Genomic DNA, 18,349 nt, shown 5'->3' with positions numbered 1-18,349 from the left:
TCATTAGTAATATAATTGCTACACAAATTAATATACATATTACAAATTAGCAGTGCAAGATATTAGGGTGATTTAAAACATTTTTATTTGAAAACAACAAATGATTGCTGATTTTAGTTTGAATAAGTTTAACTTAATAGAAAACTTCAGTGAATGCTAGCTCACTCCCCCATCCCTGCGATGCTATCAAATGATGCTGTTTGGAAAAATTTCCCAGCAGCTGTGTGACTTAAAGAAACTCGCTGGTCATGTGATTCCAGATACTTCTGGGGTTGGCTGAATGCAGTGTTTAATAAAGTGGATTATGAACGCATTAGGAATGTTGGCCCCAACAGTGCTGCGTCTGAATGGCTATTATGCTGTGTGGTCAGGGTGCACTACCATGGCCAGGAAAGGTGGCAGAAGGACTACAACAACCTCCCAACAGGCCCTCTGCAAAAATACAAGATTCAAGAGATTGATGCCACCAACTCTTGTATTGTGAGCATTGGATTTGATTACATGGAAGGCCTAGAGCATGTTGAAAAAATAACACTATGCAAGTGTCATTATATTGAGGACGGCTGTTTGCAAAAGCTTAGTCAACTTAAAAAATTACAAAAAAGCCTACTGGAAATGGAAATAAATAATTTCCTGTGGGAATATCACAGAAAAAGGCATCATTGCTTTGTGTCATTTAAGAAACCTCAGGTATTTGTTTTTAAGTGATCTTCCTGGAATAAAAGAAAAAGAAAAAGAAAATCTTGTCCAAGTCTTTAAGATGGTATTGCCTTCTCTGGAACTAAAATTGCACTTGAAGTAAAATAATAAGAATCAATAAGTGTCTTATTTAATTAATAATGAGGGATCACTTGAAAATGTTGATCCTAAACAGCAACAAATACTATATAATCATCAACAGAACTGTAAAAATGTTATTTCATAACATTTTAGAAGTAGAGAGTCTGTCATATATAGAAGACAAATATTAGATGTGACTCACTAATGTTCCTAAGTTGGAAGTGAGAAATTATGTACATTAAATCATTTTAAGAAAAGTGAAAATGAGGAGGCAATTTAATACTAACATATTCCTCATACAATATAAATATCAATATACTAAATGTCTCCTGATATGTTGACTTAGAATTCTTTAAAGTGATTTAACTATATGATTCAGATATTCTTTATTGTGTTAAAAACAATTTATATTACAACTTTAGAATTACTGAAGCATATTGCTATAAATGCACAATTATGAAAAATTGGAAGCTAAATTACAGATTCATTGAATCAATTATGCATAGTGGTCAGTGGAGATGTGCATTTCATATTGCTTCCCAGGATTTGCACACCTTTCTCATGACCCTGAATTCCTGTGCTCTTGATAGTATATGCCCTTTCTTAGAATGAATATTGTTGGTTCATCTATCTTACAAGTTTAGGCTGGTGTTTCATTAAAATTGGATATAGATAGTTGACCGAATAGTTCTGACAATTGCAACAGAACAGAGGATAACAATTGTAAAGACCAGCAGGTCACACTGAACTTTTTACTTAAATTTAAAAAATTGCTTTAAACAGAGAATTGTAATGCATCAATCAGAGGCTAGTTTTTCTTGCCTTGACTATTTTGGATGCTACCACCTATGAGTCCAAGGGACATCAAAAAGAAGTATAAACACATAAGTCAATTTATATGTAGAAAACAGTAATAAAAATGTCATAAATAGATAAAACAAGTCTTTATTTTTACCTACATGAAATAGCTCTGATCCTATTATTGTTTATGCCAATTTGTTTATGGACTTCTGTGTTTGATTTGAACGTTAAGCTATTGAATATAAACTTGACAGGAAATTATTGTAAAACAAACACTTTCTATGATGAAAAAAAAAAAGAAATAGAAAACTTCCAACCCATCAAATTATATGTTAAAAATGTTCAGTTTTTGTATATCAAATATATATACCTCATTAATAAATAAATTTATATATATCAATAAATAAATTTATATATTTCAATAAAGCTGCTTAAAAATAAAATCTCAAGCTATATGCCCTAATATTATGTTCAAGAAGGGTAATAAATAACATATGACTGCATTTTCTAGTTTTATGGTTATATACTATTAAAGCAGCTTACTTTAACTGGTTTCAGAAAAAACTATTTTAAATTATACTTTTTTTTTTAGCATTTCTGGGTTAGTCTAAGGTTTGTCCAGTGGGAAATGGGTTGTGATAGGAGAGTGTCCATGGGGCTCTAAACAATTAGGGTTGTTCTATTTCTTATGCTGACTAATAAAGCACATGGAATTAATTGTTTCTTTATACTACACATATATGTGTACACATATATGTATATTATATATTAGTGGGATGTGTAAAAAAATTTTACATATTAAAAAAATTTTTAAATATTAAAGACAATATTTACACTAAATAATTAAAATACAACCAAATAAATAGTAAGGTTTTATCATAAAATAAAAGCACATGTCTTCTCTTCCTGATTTTGAATGAAACTTCAAGATAGATGCAGAAATGGAGATCAAAATATTACTGGTAAGGTTGATTGAAAAATGTGGTCTTAAATCTATAGCTAAACAGATTAACTAATTCTTTCCTTCAGAATATAGACAATAAATGCAAACTAGTAACTGCACAGCTAGATAAGCAACAATCTTTTTCCACAGGGATGAGATCAGAATGTATGCTTTCTGCAAAGGAAGAATCATAACTAAATAACCTGGAAGGGGCTGAGCTGTAATTCATTTTCCTAAACACTTCTTTCAGATTAGTCACTTCTCCTTCCTTGGGAATGAGTGAATAAGGTACAGAGAGGGGTTAGAAATTATTAATTTAGCTAAATTACTTTTGAAAAGGTTCACATTAAAGTGAGGAGGACATTTCCCCTGACAATTGTAATAGCTATTTCTGATAAAGATGGTAGTTCAAATAATTGAGTTTCTTCAATTTATCTAAAGACAACTAATGGAAAGGAGATCAAGAACCAAATTAAGAGCAGTAATGGCAAGCTAGATACAGAGAAAAATCCAGACAGGTAACTGTGTATGTGTGTGGGGGAGTCTTTAATTCCATTAATGTTGCATATTACATTTTCTATGTTGACCTCCTCTTACATCAGTGGGATAAACACTGCTTGATCATAGTGTATAATCCACTTAATATGCAGCTGAACTGAGTTTATTTGTACTTTGTTGAAGATGCTTTTATCCATAATTATAAGGAACATTGGTCTGTATTTTATTTCAATTTCTTTATCTGACTTTGGCATCAGAGTAATGCTGGCCTCATGAGTCTCAAAATGTTCCCTTCTCTTCCATCTTTGGGAGACATTTATGAAAGGATTTGTAGTAAATCTTCTATAAATGATTGGTAGAATTCACCTGTGAAATCATTTGGTCCTGAGATTTTCTTTGATAGGGTTTATCCTATCAAAGATAGGATAATTCAATCTCTTGTTGTTTTAGTAAGCTTTTGCACCAAAACTACCTAACAAGAATGACTCAGAGGAGGAAAAGTTTATTTGGTATATGGAAAAGTTTATATGGTATCAGAGGTCTCACAGTCCATAAGGCTCCATTCCTCTGGGTCCAAGGTGAGGCAGTACATCATAGAGGAAAGGCCCAGTGGAGAAAAGCTGCTCCCCTCCAGGTAGCAAGGAAGCAGGGATGGAGAGGGGAAGGAACCAAGGGTACATGCACCCTTCCAGTCATGCCCCACCTGCCTAGTTACCACCCAGTCCATTCAAACTAGAATGGACTCATTAGGTTCCAGCTCTCACAATCCAATTAAATCCTCTAAACATTCCTGCATTAATACAAGACCTTTGGGGGGATGTCTTATATCCACACTACTACATCTGTCATACATCTGTTGAGATTTTCTATTTTCCCTTGAGTCAGTTTGGGAACTTTGTGGGTATCTAGGAATCTGTCCATTTCATTTAGTTATCTAATTTATTGGCATACAATTATTTATAGTATTTTGTTATAATTCATTTTGTTTTGGGAAGGTCAGGAGTCCCACTTTCACTTCTGATTCTAGTAGTTTGAATCATCTCTCCTTTTTTTTGTGGTCAGTTTAGCAAAAGTTTTGTCAATTTTCAGAGTATCAACTTTTAAAAATTTACCTATTCTGAATTCTGTTTATCTCCACTCTAGTCTTTATTATTCTCTTCCTTCTGTAGGTTTTCGATCTTTATACCTTAAGGTATAAAGTTAGGTTACTGATTTGAGATCTTTCTTTTTTTGTGGTAATGGGGATCTAACCCAGGACCTCACACATACCAAGCAGCAAACATTCTACCACAGAGCTATATAAGCTATAAATTTCCCCCTATCATTGCTTTCACTACATTCCATAAGTTCTGGCATGTTGTATTCTCATTTTTATTTGTCTAAAAGTATTTTCCAACTTCTCCTGTGTTTTCTTCTTTGACCCACTGTTGTTTGATTTCTACATATTTTATGAATTTTCCACTTTTCCATCTGTTATAGATTTTTAGTTTCATTATACTATGGTCAGAAAAGTTCTTTAGATGATTTCAAAATTTATAATTTTATCAACCCAGGTTTTGTGTCCTAATATAATGGTCTATCTTGAAGAATGCTGCATGTAAACTTGAGGAAAATATGTATTCTGCTGTTTGTAGGTGGAGTATTCTGTGCATGTTTGTTATTTTGGTTGGTTTATTGCCATTAAAATCCTTTGTTTCCCTATTAATCTTGTCTAACTGCTCATTACTGGCAGCGGAATATTGAAACCATTATTATAAAACTGTGTATTTCATCCTCCAACTGTGTCTATTCTTCTTATCTTTTGGGGTTTTCTAGTTAGGTGTATTTATAATTGTAATATCTTCTTTATAGATTGACCTTTTATTAATATACATTTTTGTTTCTTACAATTTCTTTAAAGTCTCTTGCATGATACTAGTACAAGTGTCTAAGTTTTCTTTTGGTTTCTACCGGCATCCTTTCACACATATTTGTGTCATTGGATCTAAGGTGAGTCTCCTGTAGACAGCATATAGTTGGATCTTGTTTTTCTTTTAATCCATTCTGACAGTCTCTCTACCTTCTAATTGCAGAGCATAATTGACTTGTATTTAAAGTCATTTTTATGTTTGTATTCTCTGTTATATATATTTGTTCCTCAAATCCTCCATTACTTCCTTCTTGTATATTTAATTAATCTTTTGATAGTGTGCCACATTGATTCTACTCTCATTTTCTTTTGTATAATTTTTTAGTTATTTTCATGGTAGTCATCTTGCTTATTACAATTGACTTTGTAAAATTGTTTTGAATTACTACTACCGTACTTCAATATTATACAAAAACCATACTCCTTACATAGCTCTATCCCACCACTTTGATATTTTCAAAATTATCTTTATACATTATATGCCCATTAACATAGTCTTACAATTATTATTTTACACATTTCTTTTAAATCATATTGAAAAAAAGAGAAGATGGAAACCAAAATTACAATAATATTAGCTCTTGTATTTACCTATGTAGTTACCTTCACCACTCTTCTTTGTTTTTTTTCATATGGTTTCAAGTTAGTGTCTTGTGTTCTTTTATTTTCTGCTTTTTAGGAGTCCTTTATGAGTCATTTTTCTAATACTGCTTTCAAGATATTCTTTTTACTCTTTGATAGTTTAATTATCTAGTGTCTCTGTCTAGATATCTTTGTTCATCCTTCTTATAGTTTGTTGAGCTTCTTGGAAGTGCAGATTTACATTTTTTATCAAATTTGGAAATACTCTGGTCATTACTTCTTCAAACATTCTTCGTGTCCTTTATCTCCTTCCTCTCTGAGAGTGTCCTTATGTGTATATAGTCATGCTTGATGGTGTTCTCATGGGTCCCTCAGGGGCTGCTCGCTTATTTTTTTCTTTCTGCTACACAGGTTGGAATTTTAAAATTGATCTATCTTTAAGAATTAATGATTATTTCATCATCAAGCTCAAACCTACTATTTTTCCATTTCAGTTATCATACTTTCAGTCTCCAGAATTTGATTCTTTATTTAATTTCTCTTAATTGGTATTCTTTATTTGTTTATATATCATTCTCCTCATTTACTCCGGATGTTTGTCCAGTTTCCTTTAACTTTATCAGTATATCCAATGTAATTGATCTAAAGTTTTTGTCTAGCAGGTCCTATCTCTATTTCCTCATGGACAGTTTGTTAATTTAGTCTTTGAATGAGACACCTTTTCTCATTTCTTTGTATCTTTTATAATTTCTTGTTTAAAGCTGAAAATTTAATTATTATAATGATAACTCCAGGAAATCAGATTCTTTATACTCCTTGGAGTTTGTTCTTAATAGTTTTCCATGGATGGTAATTGTTTGTTTGCTTAGTAAATTTTAAAGACTATTTGTGAATTGTGTTCTGTCTTGTATCATCTCAGAACTCTTAGTACTTTAGCATGTGGTAACCTACTGTCCTATCAAACATTTCCTTGAATGTTAGATCTCCCCTCAACTACCTCCCTCAAAAAATGTTTTTTAATTAAAAAAGAAGGGAAATAAAATAAGGGAATAAAATAAGGCTGTAATACATATAAGTAAACAACAAGAGTGTCTAAGTGGTTAAAAAATGTTAATTAAGAGTAAATTTTAAAAGGTTTACATGTATATGTAAGTAACACAACAGTTAAAACTATTCAAGGTTTTTTCCTAAGGTCAAATATTAATGTACTGATATAAACCAAATTTCAGTCTATATGCTAAAATGACCTCCAAGAGATTAAAAGGTTAATGCTTCCAGAGCCCTTCCTCCACCCTTACCAAGAGCCTGCTACTGTCCACAGATTTTGTCTCGGTGGATTTAGAACTTACATCGCCATCCCGTCGCCAAGACCACCACTGAGAGAAGACCCACCTTGCTCATAACAGCCCCTATTGGTCCTTAACCCGGGACCTTTGGCATTCTGGACTAATTCTCGTTTCCCACTTGTTGGCAGAGAGAATTAGTCTGCTGGAGGTACCTGGTTTTGTTCTCAACACTTCCTTGGTACCTTGCCAGGCGCCATCTTGGCCACGCCGAAGGGCTGGGGGTACCCCGACATCTTTTGTGAAATATTACTATGCTCATCTCATTTTCTTTTATTAAAAATATGTTTCTTAGTTGTTGATGGACCTTTATTTTATTTTATTTATTTATTTATATGTGGTGCTGAGACTTGAACTCAGTGCTTCACACTTGCTAGGGAAGCACTCTACCACTGAGCTACGATCCCAGTCCCACATTTTCTTTTGGTTACTATTGACATATGTCAATATATATTTGTGTCATTGAATATGTTCAGTTTTCTTAGAATGTTTTTGAAGAATGCCCTATGTACAGTTGCTTTACTGCCTGACAGAGTTTTGAGTTTGGTGAAAAAAATCAAACTGTTGTTTCAGTCCTTCGGGTAACCCCAAGACAGGTTAAAACAGACAAACCTAATTTTTTGAGATAAGATTCCCTTTGAGAATAAGCCAGGCCAGGGTCTCACACTGCAAAAGGTTACTGCCTTTAATACTACCACTTATGTGGGGTGAGTTGGCATACATCTGTGATACTTGGGAGGCTGAAGAAGGAGGATCACGTTTGAGCAACTTAGCAAGTCCTTGTCTCAAAAAATAACAAGAAACTTGGGACGTAGCTCAGTGGTAGAGTGCCCCTAGGTTCAATTCTTAGCACAAACACACACAAAAAGACCACCACCTTAGAGGGGAGTGAGAAGAAACAAGTGAAGATGCCATGAAAATTTCCTAGCAATATCGTTGCTTTTTTCTCTTTTTTAAGAGTTAATGGAGTGTTTTAAACAACCCTTTTATGTTACATATATATTTTACTTCTTTAGAACTTACTTTTTTCTCAACTTTTAATGTCACAAGTTTTGAATATTTAGCAAAGTTTTGAAAGAATTTAAAACTGATACCAATGTATTTAATTACCTAGGTCTCTGATTAGTTTTCTACATACTTCCTTTATTGCATATTAAGTTACCTTTTCTTGATTCAGCTCTTGCTAGGTTGCTACACACCTTTGACTATTTTCTAGAATTCTGATAAGAGTTCATCTGACAGTTTTTGCTCAATTTTTTTGCCATTTCTTTGGAGGGACATATAGCTGGAATCACCTATTCTGCCATCTTTGCTGGTGTCATCCTAGGACTACCACCAGTTAATGCTCTTGAGGTATCTGTTATAGTCTGGAATGCCCTCAAAGGCCAATGTGTTAAAAGTTTGGTAACCAACAATGTGGCACTATTGTGAAGACAAACTTTAGGAAGTGGGGCCTATTGGAAGGAGTTAGGTCAGTCAGGGCATGCCCTTGAAGGGGATATTGAGATCCTAGTCTCTTTCACATTTTGCTTTCTGTATGCCCTGAGGTAAACAGAGCTCTTCTGCCACATGATCCTGACACCATAGGCCCAAAGCAACGAAACCAAGTGATCATAAACTGAAACCTCTCAAACACTGAGCCAAAATAAATTTTTCTTCCTTTTAAGTTAATAATCTCAGGCATTTGTCACAACAGCAAAAAGCTGACTAACATAGTTCTAAGTAGATATTAATACTGCCTACAAATAATGATAATTTTGTTTTTTCCTTAAGAATATTAATGTTCCATATCTGTTCTTGTCTTACTGCAAAAGTTGGAACTGCTAAAATGATGATAAAAGATTACTGTAATAGTGGTACCCTTTTCTGGTTCCTATATTTCATGGGAATTATCTTGGTTTATATTTAAGCAAAAAGTTTACTTTTTATATCAAATATTTTATGAAGAAAGATTTTACTATTTCTTTACAGACAACTTTATCAAGACTGAATCTGAACATATTAAATGCTTTTTATTTTTTTGTAAGAGACATTACTCTTCTGCCGTCAGTGCTCCTAGTTCTATGGTTTTCAAAACCAGACTGGAATACGCACCATTGGTGCTGTGACCTTCAGGTCTTCAAACCATACTATCAACTTTCCTGAGTTTACAGATGGACAATTCTTGGTACTTCTCAACCTCTAAACCTTATTAAGCCAATACCTTACCAAAAAAAATCTCTATTTATACAGACATGTGCCATTTAACAGTTACATTATGAGAAATGAATCATTAGGTGATTCCATTGTTGTGTAAACATCATTCAAATTAAGAGAGTTATGATTTCATTAGGTAATATAATCGTATGCAATTACTATCATGTATGCGGTCCATCATTGAAACATGGTTAGCAGCCCTGTGTGACTATGTGTGTGTATGTGTGCCTTATTGGTTCCATTTCTCTAGAGAATTCTGACCAATATACATAGGTCTTATGAATTATTCTCATATTTACAGATTCAACCTCTAAGAAGATTCTTGATGTGGGCTATATTATGGGGGTTATTCTTTGGTAAAAACTTCCCCATTTCTTCAATTATGTAGAATTCTATCATTTTTTAAAGCAATTTTAGTAATTTTGAGTTCTATAAAGAAGGATTATTTTCTTTATTTTTAAATCTATTATAAAGTCACAGGGAGTGATCCATTTAAAATCCTCTACTTACTATCATATCTTTAAATTCCTGATATGAATTGAAGGACTAAAGAAAGTTACTGAATATCATCTAAGTATTCACTTTTCTGAGCTTGTCTAAGTTCTTACCAGTTGAGACACTGACAAGGAAAAAACCAGATAAAATTTCTCCTTTATTAATAACTGTAGGCTAATAAGGTTTAAATGTGTAGCAACAAAGAACTCCTTAATCATAAATTCTAGAATTAGACAGACTTACCAAATACAGCTTAATAACTATAGACCTCTCCATGTTGAGTAATCTCCCTTTTAAATTCGTAGCATGGAGAAGCTAATATGAATCATTTGTATTTTCTGCTACTTGCAGGCTACGAGGAAAGGGAAAGCAGGGAACCAAGCACTTCCATATTTCTGCTCCCTAACTGACCAATTAGGTAAGTCACATCTTTATTCCTAGAGATATATTAGGAACAAGAAATAAATGTTTCCACCTACAAGATAGATTAGGCAAGATACATACACATATGCACACCCACATATATTTTGTCTCATCTAGTTCTACAAATAATTTAATAATTTTTATTTCTCTAGGTGTAAAACTAACTCATTAATAAAAATATATTTTTATTAAAACTGATTAAACATTTTTGCTAGAAGTTCATTTTAATCTTTTAAAAACTAGTTTATAGTTTTGTTGAGTAGTAAAGACAATTAAGATTGTACATAACCTTTTGTATAAATATTCCTTTGGTCACACATTACAGATTTTTGGCTACAAAATGTTTTCAGGAATGTTAATTTGTAAACACTGAGAGCAGTAAGTGCAGTTGTTGAAAACATAGGCTCTGGACTAAGAGCAAGTTAGCTAATTTCTTTTTACTTATTTCCTCATAAAATAGGTGATAATAATAGTACCTAACATGTAGAGTTGTGAGAATTAAACCAGTTAACCTATGTGAAGGGCCTAAAGAGTGTCTGGAACATTTAAAATGTTAATTGTGGTAGATATTCTTTGTGACATACTAGTTTCTATAAATCTTTCAAGAACAATTGAAGAGTACAGAATACTATGATTTAGTATACATAAAAATCAAGATAGAGTTATGTTATTCAAATCTATAACTTTATTATTTGTTACCTTATTTTTCAAATTCTGAAAACTATAGATCAGAGTACACAATTACTATTGTGAATTGTCCAAATTATTTCTATTTTTGCTCTCTATATTCTAACATTTATTTGTTGATTGTCAGACTTGATAAATACAGTAGTCTATCAAGGAGAATAAAACAAATTACCTTTGTCTTCTGTTACGATTTTATCACATTGAACATCTTTATTCTTTGGGGCACCATTAAAAGTCTGCATCATCCTTTCAACATACAAGTCATTGTCTGCTCTATTTTTACAAAGGATTTCATAATTCTTATTTCTCTGGCTGTAAAGAATAAAGTAAAACCAAATCATTAATAAAAATCAATTATCACTGTACATATTTTCTATTTATGTCATTCTTTTACTTGATATTATTATCATTAATGTGAAGTCAGAGTTCAAATATTCCCTCAAGAAAAGACTAATTTACCTCCAAAGGATGATTTTATACTGTACCTCTCAACATCTCTACTACTTCCAGTATCCATCAGTAATTAGCACTATCTCTATAGAGGTTTTATGAACTTTGATGTAAACATTTAAAGTTATATACTCCTTCAAGGTACTACTTCCTCTAAGTATATTTTCATAATTGGTCAGTTCTTAGTATTTTTTTAAAATTTCATTATGATTTCTTTATCTGAGGAATTTAGAAATGTGTTTTCTAACTTCCAAATGCAGATGTAAATATGTCTTTCAGTTGTGGCTTATTTTTTTTTTTTTTACTATATCACATTATCAGAGAATTTAGTTTATTTGATTCTATTAACATTTATTTCATTCTTTAAAATTTTTGAGACCTTGCTTTATGAATGTGCTCAGAAAGAATGTGCTTGCTAACTGTTGAATGCAGAGGTATGTTTATGGTCATTAAGATTTTGTTCAAATTTTCTGTATATATAATACTTTATTTATTACCTGGTTGACCTTTCAAAAATTAAGAGAGATGGTAAAATCTTCTATTTACATGGATACTTATCAGGTTTCCAATTTTTGTTCTCTGTGTATCGAGATTATTTTATTAGGAATATTTAAGTTTATACTTATGCCTTCATACCATTGAGTGACTTTTATATCTAATAGTGTTGTCAGTTTGTTTCTCTGAAAGTGAAAAAAAAAATTTTTTTTCCCATACTTTTCTTCTATTTTAAAAATCTACCAGTACCTTTCTTTCATTCTTTCTGTTCTGTGCTTTCAAACTGTATTAGATATATGTCAGACCAAACATTTTTAACTTCAGTTTTCATGCTTTATAAGTTATTTTTCTCTTCAAGTTTCATTTGTATAACTTATCCAGATCTTTTTAAATCTATTAAATCTCAATCAATTATGCTTACTATATTTGCTGTTTATTTTCAACAATTATATAAAGATACTTTAAAGTTCTTTTTCCAAACATGACTCATCAGATAGTTTCTTAATGTTGTCTGTTTAAATATTTCACACATATTTTATATTCTATATCTGATAGTATTATCCATAATCCTCAGTGTCTAGATCTAGGATTTGTTACTTCTGTTTATTCTTATTCATAATGAATTATTTCTTTATTGGTTTGATGTGTTTTTAAAAAATTAAATCTAAGGAAACAGTAGAAGCCTGAATGGGGTATGCTTTCTCCAGAGATCTGTGTTTGCTTCCAAAAACAGGTCCTAGTAATTTAGGACCTCTTGAGATAATTAAGTGTCCCCACCCCTCTCCAACGCCCCACCTCCCTTTATTTTCAAAGAGATAATGTCTCACTGTGTTGCTCATGCAGGCCCTAAACTCCTGGGCTAGGTTGTTTTTCTTTTTTTTCTTCCTTTTTGGTAATTCTTGTGATTGAACCCAGAGCCTCATTTATACTAAGCGCACGTCTACTACTGAGCTACATCCTTGGGCTCCCTTTTTGGGGGGTCCTAGGTGCACTTTCTCTTACTTCTTATAAGTCTGTAAAACTATGTTATTCATGACCTAATTCTATTAGAGTTCAAACAATTTTACAATATTTCATATTTGGGGCAGGGCAATGCCCTAAAATTATTTTAGCAATAGATGTTTTAATACTATGAATCACATTTAAATGATATTTGGGATGAAATTAATGTATTAATACTCTATATAGACTATATTAATTTCAGACAGAGAAGACTTCAAAGCAAGAAAAATATCAGGGATAAGGAGGGATATTATAAAATTATAGAAAAGCCAATTCTCCAAGAATATAAAACAATCTTTGATGTTTGCATCTAACAATAGAGCATCAAATACACAAGTCAAGAATAGTGTACTTATACTTAATAATAAAGAGAAATTTTTAAAAACTGCCTCAACAGACTAAATTCCTTTATTTCCCCCACAACATTTTCCTTTATGTCTTAAATATCAGTCCTTTCTTTTTAAATCAATCTATATGTGCATAAAATATAATTAAAATCTATATTAAGACTTCTTTAGTGCCTTTATTTTTGTCTTAGAAATTCACATTTTTTTAAGTTTAACTGACAAATAATAATTTCACAAATACATGGGGCAAAATGTAGTATTTTGATTTATGAACACATTTTGTTTTGATAAATCAGGGTAAGTAGTATATCCATCACATCAATATTTATTATGTCTTTGTGATGAGAACATTCAAAATCCTCTCATCTAGTTATTTGGAAATATACATTGTTAATTATAGTCACCCTACTGTACAACAGAATACCAGAATTTAATCCTGCTATCTAGCTGTAATTTTGTACCTATAGACCAACATCTCCCCTTTTACCTTTGAAAGTAAGGTGAAACTATGGATTTTTCCTCTATGAAAATTTACATACAACATAAACATAATTTTACAGGGCACATACACCTAGTACATATTCAGAAATTCCCCAAGCACCCTTCATAGAAACAAGGTAAAGAAGCCCTGACTTAGCATCTGAAGTATAGCAGCAAAGTAGATAGTTGAACTATACATACATTACTTTCTCAACTTCTTCAGATTCTACAGAGATCATGACTGTTGGCAAGTCAAACAATTGTAGCATCTCTGACTCTGTGAGTATTATCTCTATATTCTTCTCAAGGTCTTCTTTTGTTATAGTTGTTTCAGGCACTGCCCTCATAACACGTAAGTCTGAAATACATGATATAATAAAACTCATTAACTGATAAATTTACTTTTTTTCCTCATTGCCAAAATATATCATGGGTCATATATTGCAGGTGATTATATGATCAAGGAACAGCCCATGTTTTGAGATAGTCTATTCCACATCTCTGAAACCAAACTGGATCTTATAGCCATGAACAGTGTTCTTTGCTGACTATAGGTATTCAAACCTAGGCTAGTCTCATAGCCATAGTCATAACTCCAAGGGAATCCCCATTTTTATAACTATTCCACAATATTAATAGGGATTCTGGTGTGACTAAATGCTCTTGCAAAATGTGAGTATAAGTTTACTCGGGGAGATATAGCATGCAACCCTCTGTAAGTCCTGGAGTTAATTTCTTCTGTACCTACAAAAATCTTATTGGTTATTTTTTGACTTATAGATTACCTCAAATCATCTTCACCAGGAGCTATAAAGCCTCTCCAAAAGAAGTTCTCATTGACTAGAGGAATAAAATGGGCTCAAGATTATTTTGAAAAGGATTGGCAAAAACCTTTAGGATAGTCACAAGTATAAGGTCCTTGGAAAATTCCACTGAGAATAGAGTTTTGGGGCTGAGTGAATTTGGAATTGGTTATGTGGGCAATAAAGAGGCATGACATGGCGTGTATGTCAAGAGTTTATTCTGTTAATGTGTGTGAAGCAGGGATTCATAGGACTTTAGGATTAGTAAAGTTTGAACAACTTTAGGAAAATAAGAACATACAATTTCCAGAAAGCTTCATCTCAATCTCCTCTAAAGAAGGCCCATAGTCTGAGAAAACACATTCTTAATAACTTTTTTAAAAGATTTTTTTGATTTATCGTACACAAATGGGGTACAACTTTCATTTCTCTGGTTATACATGAAGTAGAGTCACACTGCTTATGTAATCATATATGTACACAGGGTAATGATGTTTATCTTATTATATTATCTTTTCTTCCCCCACCTCCTCCCCACCCATTTCCCTCTACACAACCCATTCTTCCTCCAATTTTCCCTTACCTCCTCTACCCCCCAGTTATGTATCATCATCTACTTATCTGAGAAATCATTCAGTCTTTCTTTTTTTGGGATTGGCTTATTTCATTTAGCACGATATTCTCCAACTCCACCCATTTACCTGCAAATGCCATAATTTCATTCTTCTTTATGGCTGAGTAATATTCCATTGTGTATATATATCAACATCTCTTTATCCATTCATCTATTGAAGGGCATCTAGGTTGGTTCCACAATCTAGCTATTGTGAATTCAGCTGCTATAAACATTGATGTAGCTGCATTACTGTAGTATGCCAATTTTAAGTCCTTTAGGTATAAACCAAGGAGAGGGATAACTGGGTCAAATGGTGGTTCCTGTCCAAGTTTTCTAAGGAATCTCCATACTGCCTTCCAGAGTGGCTGCACCAATTTGCAACCAGCAACGTATGAGTGTACCTTTCCCCTACATCCTCACCAACACCTATTTTTACTTGTATTCTTGATAAAAGACATTCCAATTGGGGTGATGAAATCTTGGGGTAGTTTTGATTTCCATTTCTCTTATTACTAGAGATGTTGAACATTTTTTCATGTATCTGTTGATTGCTTATAGATCTTCTGTGAAGTATCTGCTCATTTCCTTAGCCCATTTATTGACTGGGTTATTTGTATTCTTGGTGTAAAGATTTTTGAGTTCTTTATAGATTCTGAAGATTAGTGCTCTATCTGAAGTATGTGTGGCAAAGATTTTCTTCCACTCTGTAGGTGTCTTCACATTGTTGATTGTTTCCTTTTCTGAGAAAAAAGCTTTTTCTCAGAAGTTTGAATCTATCCCAATTATTGATTTCTACTTTTATTTCTTGTGCTTAGGGAGTCATGTTAAAAAGTTATTTTTTAAAAAGGTAAACCAGTCATCAAAATTTGGAATAGTTAAACAAATTATATTGTACTCATCTATGAATACTAATTAATAATTAAATATAAATTTTAAAATCATGAAAATATATTTGTGATAGAACACTGACAAGCCTGGAGGAGAAACCAGAGAGGGTACACCTACAAAGCAGTTGTCTATAACACGCCTGCCAACACTTCCAGAAGGTCTCCACTCTTATGAGACCTATAAAGAAAGCAGGTCACTTAGACTCCAACACAGCAGGCACTATGTTGAAACCCACTAATCAGCCTAAGAAGTCACAGGGAACTATACTAAGAACTGCATTTAGAATTGAACTCAACACTACACATAAACTGACACATGGTCAAGAGAAGGCTGCTCATAAAGAAGTCCTTCATGTAAAAGTGAAAGAAAGTTCCATTCCAACAAATGCACTAATCTCAACATAGAAACACAAGAAATATGAAAAAAGAAGGCAATATGACTTCTCTGAAAGTTAATAACTCTCTAGATACTGATTCCAAAGAACTGTAGGACAAAGAACTCAAAAGACTGATTTTTTAAATAATCAATATGTTCAAAGAGGATATGAATAAAGAGTTGAATGAATTAAAAAAGACAATGCAGGATATATAAGAGCAATTCAATTAGAGATATAGATTTTAAAAGAGAACCAAACAGAGATCTTGGAAAACTCTCAGTTGGGAAGCTTAACCAATAGATTAAATAAAAAATAAAGAATATCAGGACTTTAAAACAAGCCTAACACATTTAGAGAGTAATAAAGAAAATATAAGAAACTATGAATAAAACATACAAGATTTCTGGGACAACATTAAAAGATCAAACATACAACTCAGGATTTGATGAGAAAATGGAACTACAGACTAATAGTACAGAAAACCTATTCAGTGAAATAACATCAGAAAATCTACCAAATTTGGGGAATTACATGGACATTCAGGTACTGGAAGCATTTAGAACATTAAACAGACATAAAACAGAAAACAACCTGCATGACATACTACAGTTAAACTGCCAAAAGTATAGAACAAAGAAAATGTTAAAAGCTGCAAGTATGAAGTCATTTGTAAAGATTAAACCACCAGAATAATAGCAGAATCTCTCAATAGAAATTTGAAAGGACAAGAAGGCATGGAACGAGATGTGTATATATATACACACATATATACACACATATATACACACATATATACACACATATATAAAGTCCTGAAAGAAAATAACTATCAACCTAAACTACTATATTCAGCTTCTTATGGTTTTGGATAGGAGGTACCTCCCCAAAGCTCCTGTTAATGTAGGCATATTCACAGGTAAAACGATCAGATTATGAGAGCTGTAATCTCATCAGTTCATCCTAGTTTTGGTGATAACTACAGACCATTGGGGCATGGCTAGAGGAGGTAGGTCACAGGAGTAGGAGGGCATGATCTAGAAGGGTGCATCTTCCCTGTACCCCTCCCCTCTTTTCTTCCTAAGCAGCTTTCCTTTACCCAGCACTTCTCCCATGATATGCTGCCTCAACTTGGGTCCAGAGCCACGGAACAGTCATCTGTGGTCTGAAACCATGAGCCTCAAATAAACTTTTCCTCATCTGTTCTTGTCTGGTGTTTTGGTCACAGAAATGAATAAGCTAACTACAACAGAGGTTGGTACTGAGAAGTACCAACCTGATATGACTAATCTGACCATGTGGTTTGGAAGACTTTGAAGCTGGTTTGTGAGAGGAATTTTTAGAAGTTCTGCAATGAAAACTGGAACAGCTTTAGAATGTTCTAAACAGAACTTAATGAGTGATTCTGGTGGGAGCTCAGAAGAGCAGAATGTCAATACAAATGTGGACTCTGCTCATAAGGTTTCAGAGAGAAGTAGGACCCTATTGGAAATTGGTCTAGAGGCTACTCATGTTATATTCTGGAAGAGTTTGTATATATTTTGCCCATATCATAAGACTTTGTGTGAGGCTGAATTTAAAATGATGGATTAATTAATCCACTGGAGGAAATGCCAAGGCAGTACAGCATTCAGTCAGTGGCATGGATTTTGCTGGCAGCTTTTAGCAGGTTTACTATAAGAATTGGGAGCAGAAAACAGAGCTAAGGGATTTTAAAATTTTGCAATTTGATCACAAAAGTGCTATAAAACTGGTGACAAGAAAGGTGTGCTTGTTGAAGAGATTATAGCCCTTTAAGAGATGCTAATACTTTGAACAGAGACAATAGGAAAGATGGCTCAAGGACATCTCAGGAATTTGCAGGATCACACCCATTGCAGGCTAAAGGGTGTAGGGTCAAGGGAAGATTCTGTTGAGATCACGGGGTGCTCTGCTTGCACACAGGGGCCTAGGAAGTTCTTTCGCCATGGTGAGTCTCGTAGATACTCAGAGGCAATTGCAGCCCTGATTCTAGGGCGTCAAAGTATTTCACAAGCTGTTAGTAGACCTTAACGTCATCCACCTGGTACTGGTTCTGAAGGAATGTAGGATTCTTCAGTTGAGTTATGAAGGCTTTCAATGCAATTACAAAGGAAGGGCCGGGGAGCCAAAGTGTAGCAGGGTCAAAAATCCCTGTGGGTTGCACCGGAGGGGACAATGGGTGAAGCTCTTAAGGTGAAGCCAAAGTTGAAATGGAAA

At 33.2% G+C, this 18,349-nt stretch overlaps 1 protein-coding gene and 1 pseudogene across 2 annotated transcripts in view; one reads left to right on the top strand and one right to left on the bottom strand.

The window, feature by feature from the left end:
• The window catches only part of Dnai4 (dynein axonemal intermediate chain 4), a 110,865-nt gene that overhangs the window by 69,275 nt on the left and 23,241 nt on the right, over positions 1–18,349 (bottom strand). For both annotated transcript variants that reach the window (XM_047539741.1, XM_047539735.1), the window contains exons 5-6: positions 13,633–13,789; positions 10,830–10,969 (exon numbers count right to left, since the gene is read on the bottom strand). In XM_047539741.1, the coding sequence (XP_047395697.1) occupies positions 10,830–10,969; positions 13,633–13,789 (297 nt within the window). The remainder of the gene's footprint in view (positions 1–10,829; positions 10,970–13,632; positions 13,790–18,349) is intronic.
• On the top strand, positions 191–802 carry LOC124976800 (ATP synthase subunit s, mitochondrial-like; annotated as a pseudogene).

The sequence above is a fragment of the Sciurus carolinensis genome, chromosome 1 (assembly GCF_902686445.1).
Source record: "Sciurus carolinensis chromosome 1, mSciCar1.2, whole genome shotgun sequence".
NCBI lineage: Eukaryota > Metazoa > Chordata > Mammalia > Rodentia > Sciuridae > Sciurus > Sciurus carolinensis.
Note: the sequence above shows the minus strand (reverse complement) of the source record. Positions and strands in the feature narration are given on the sequence as shown.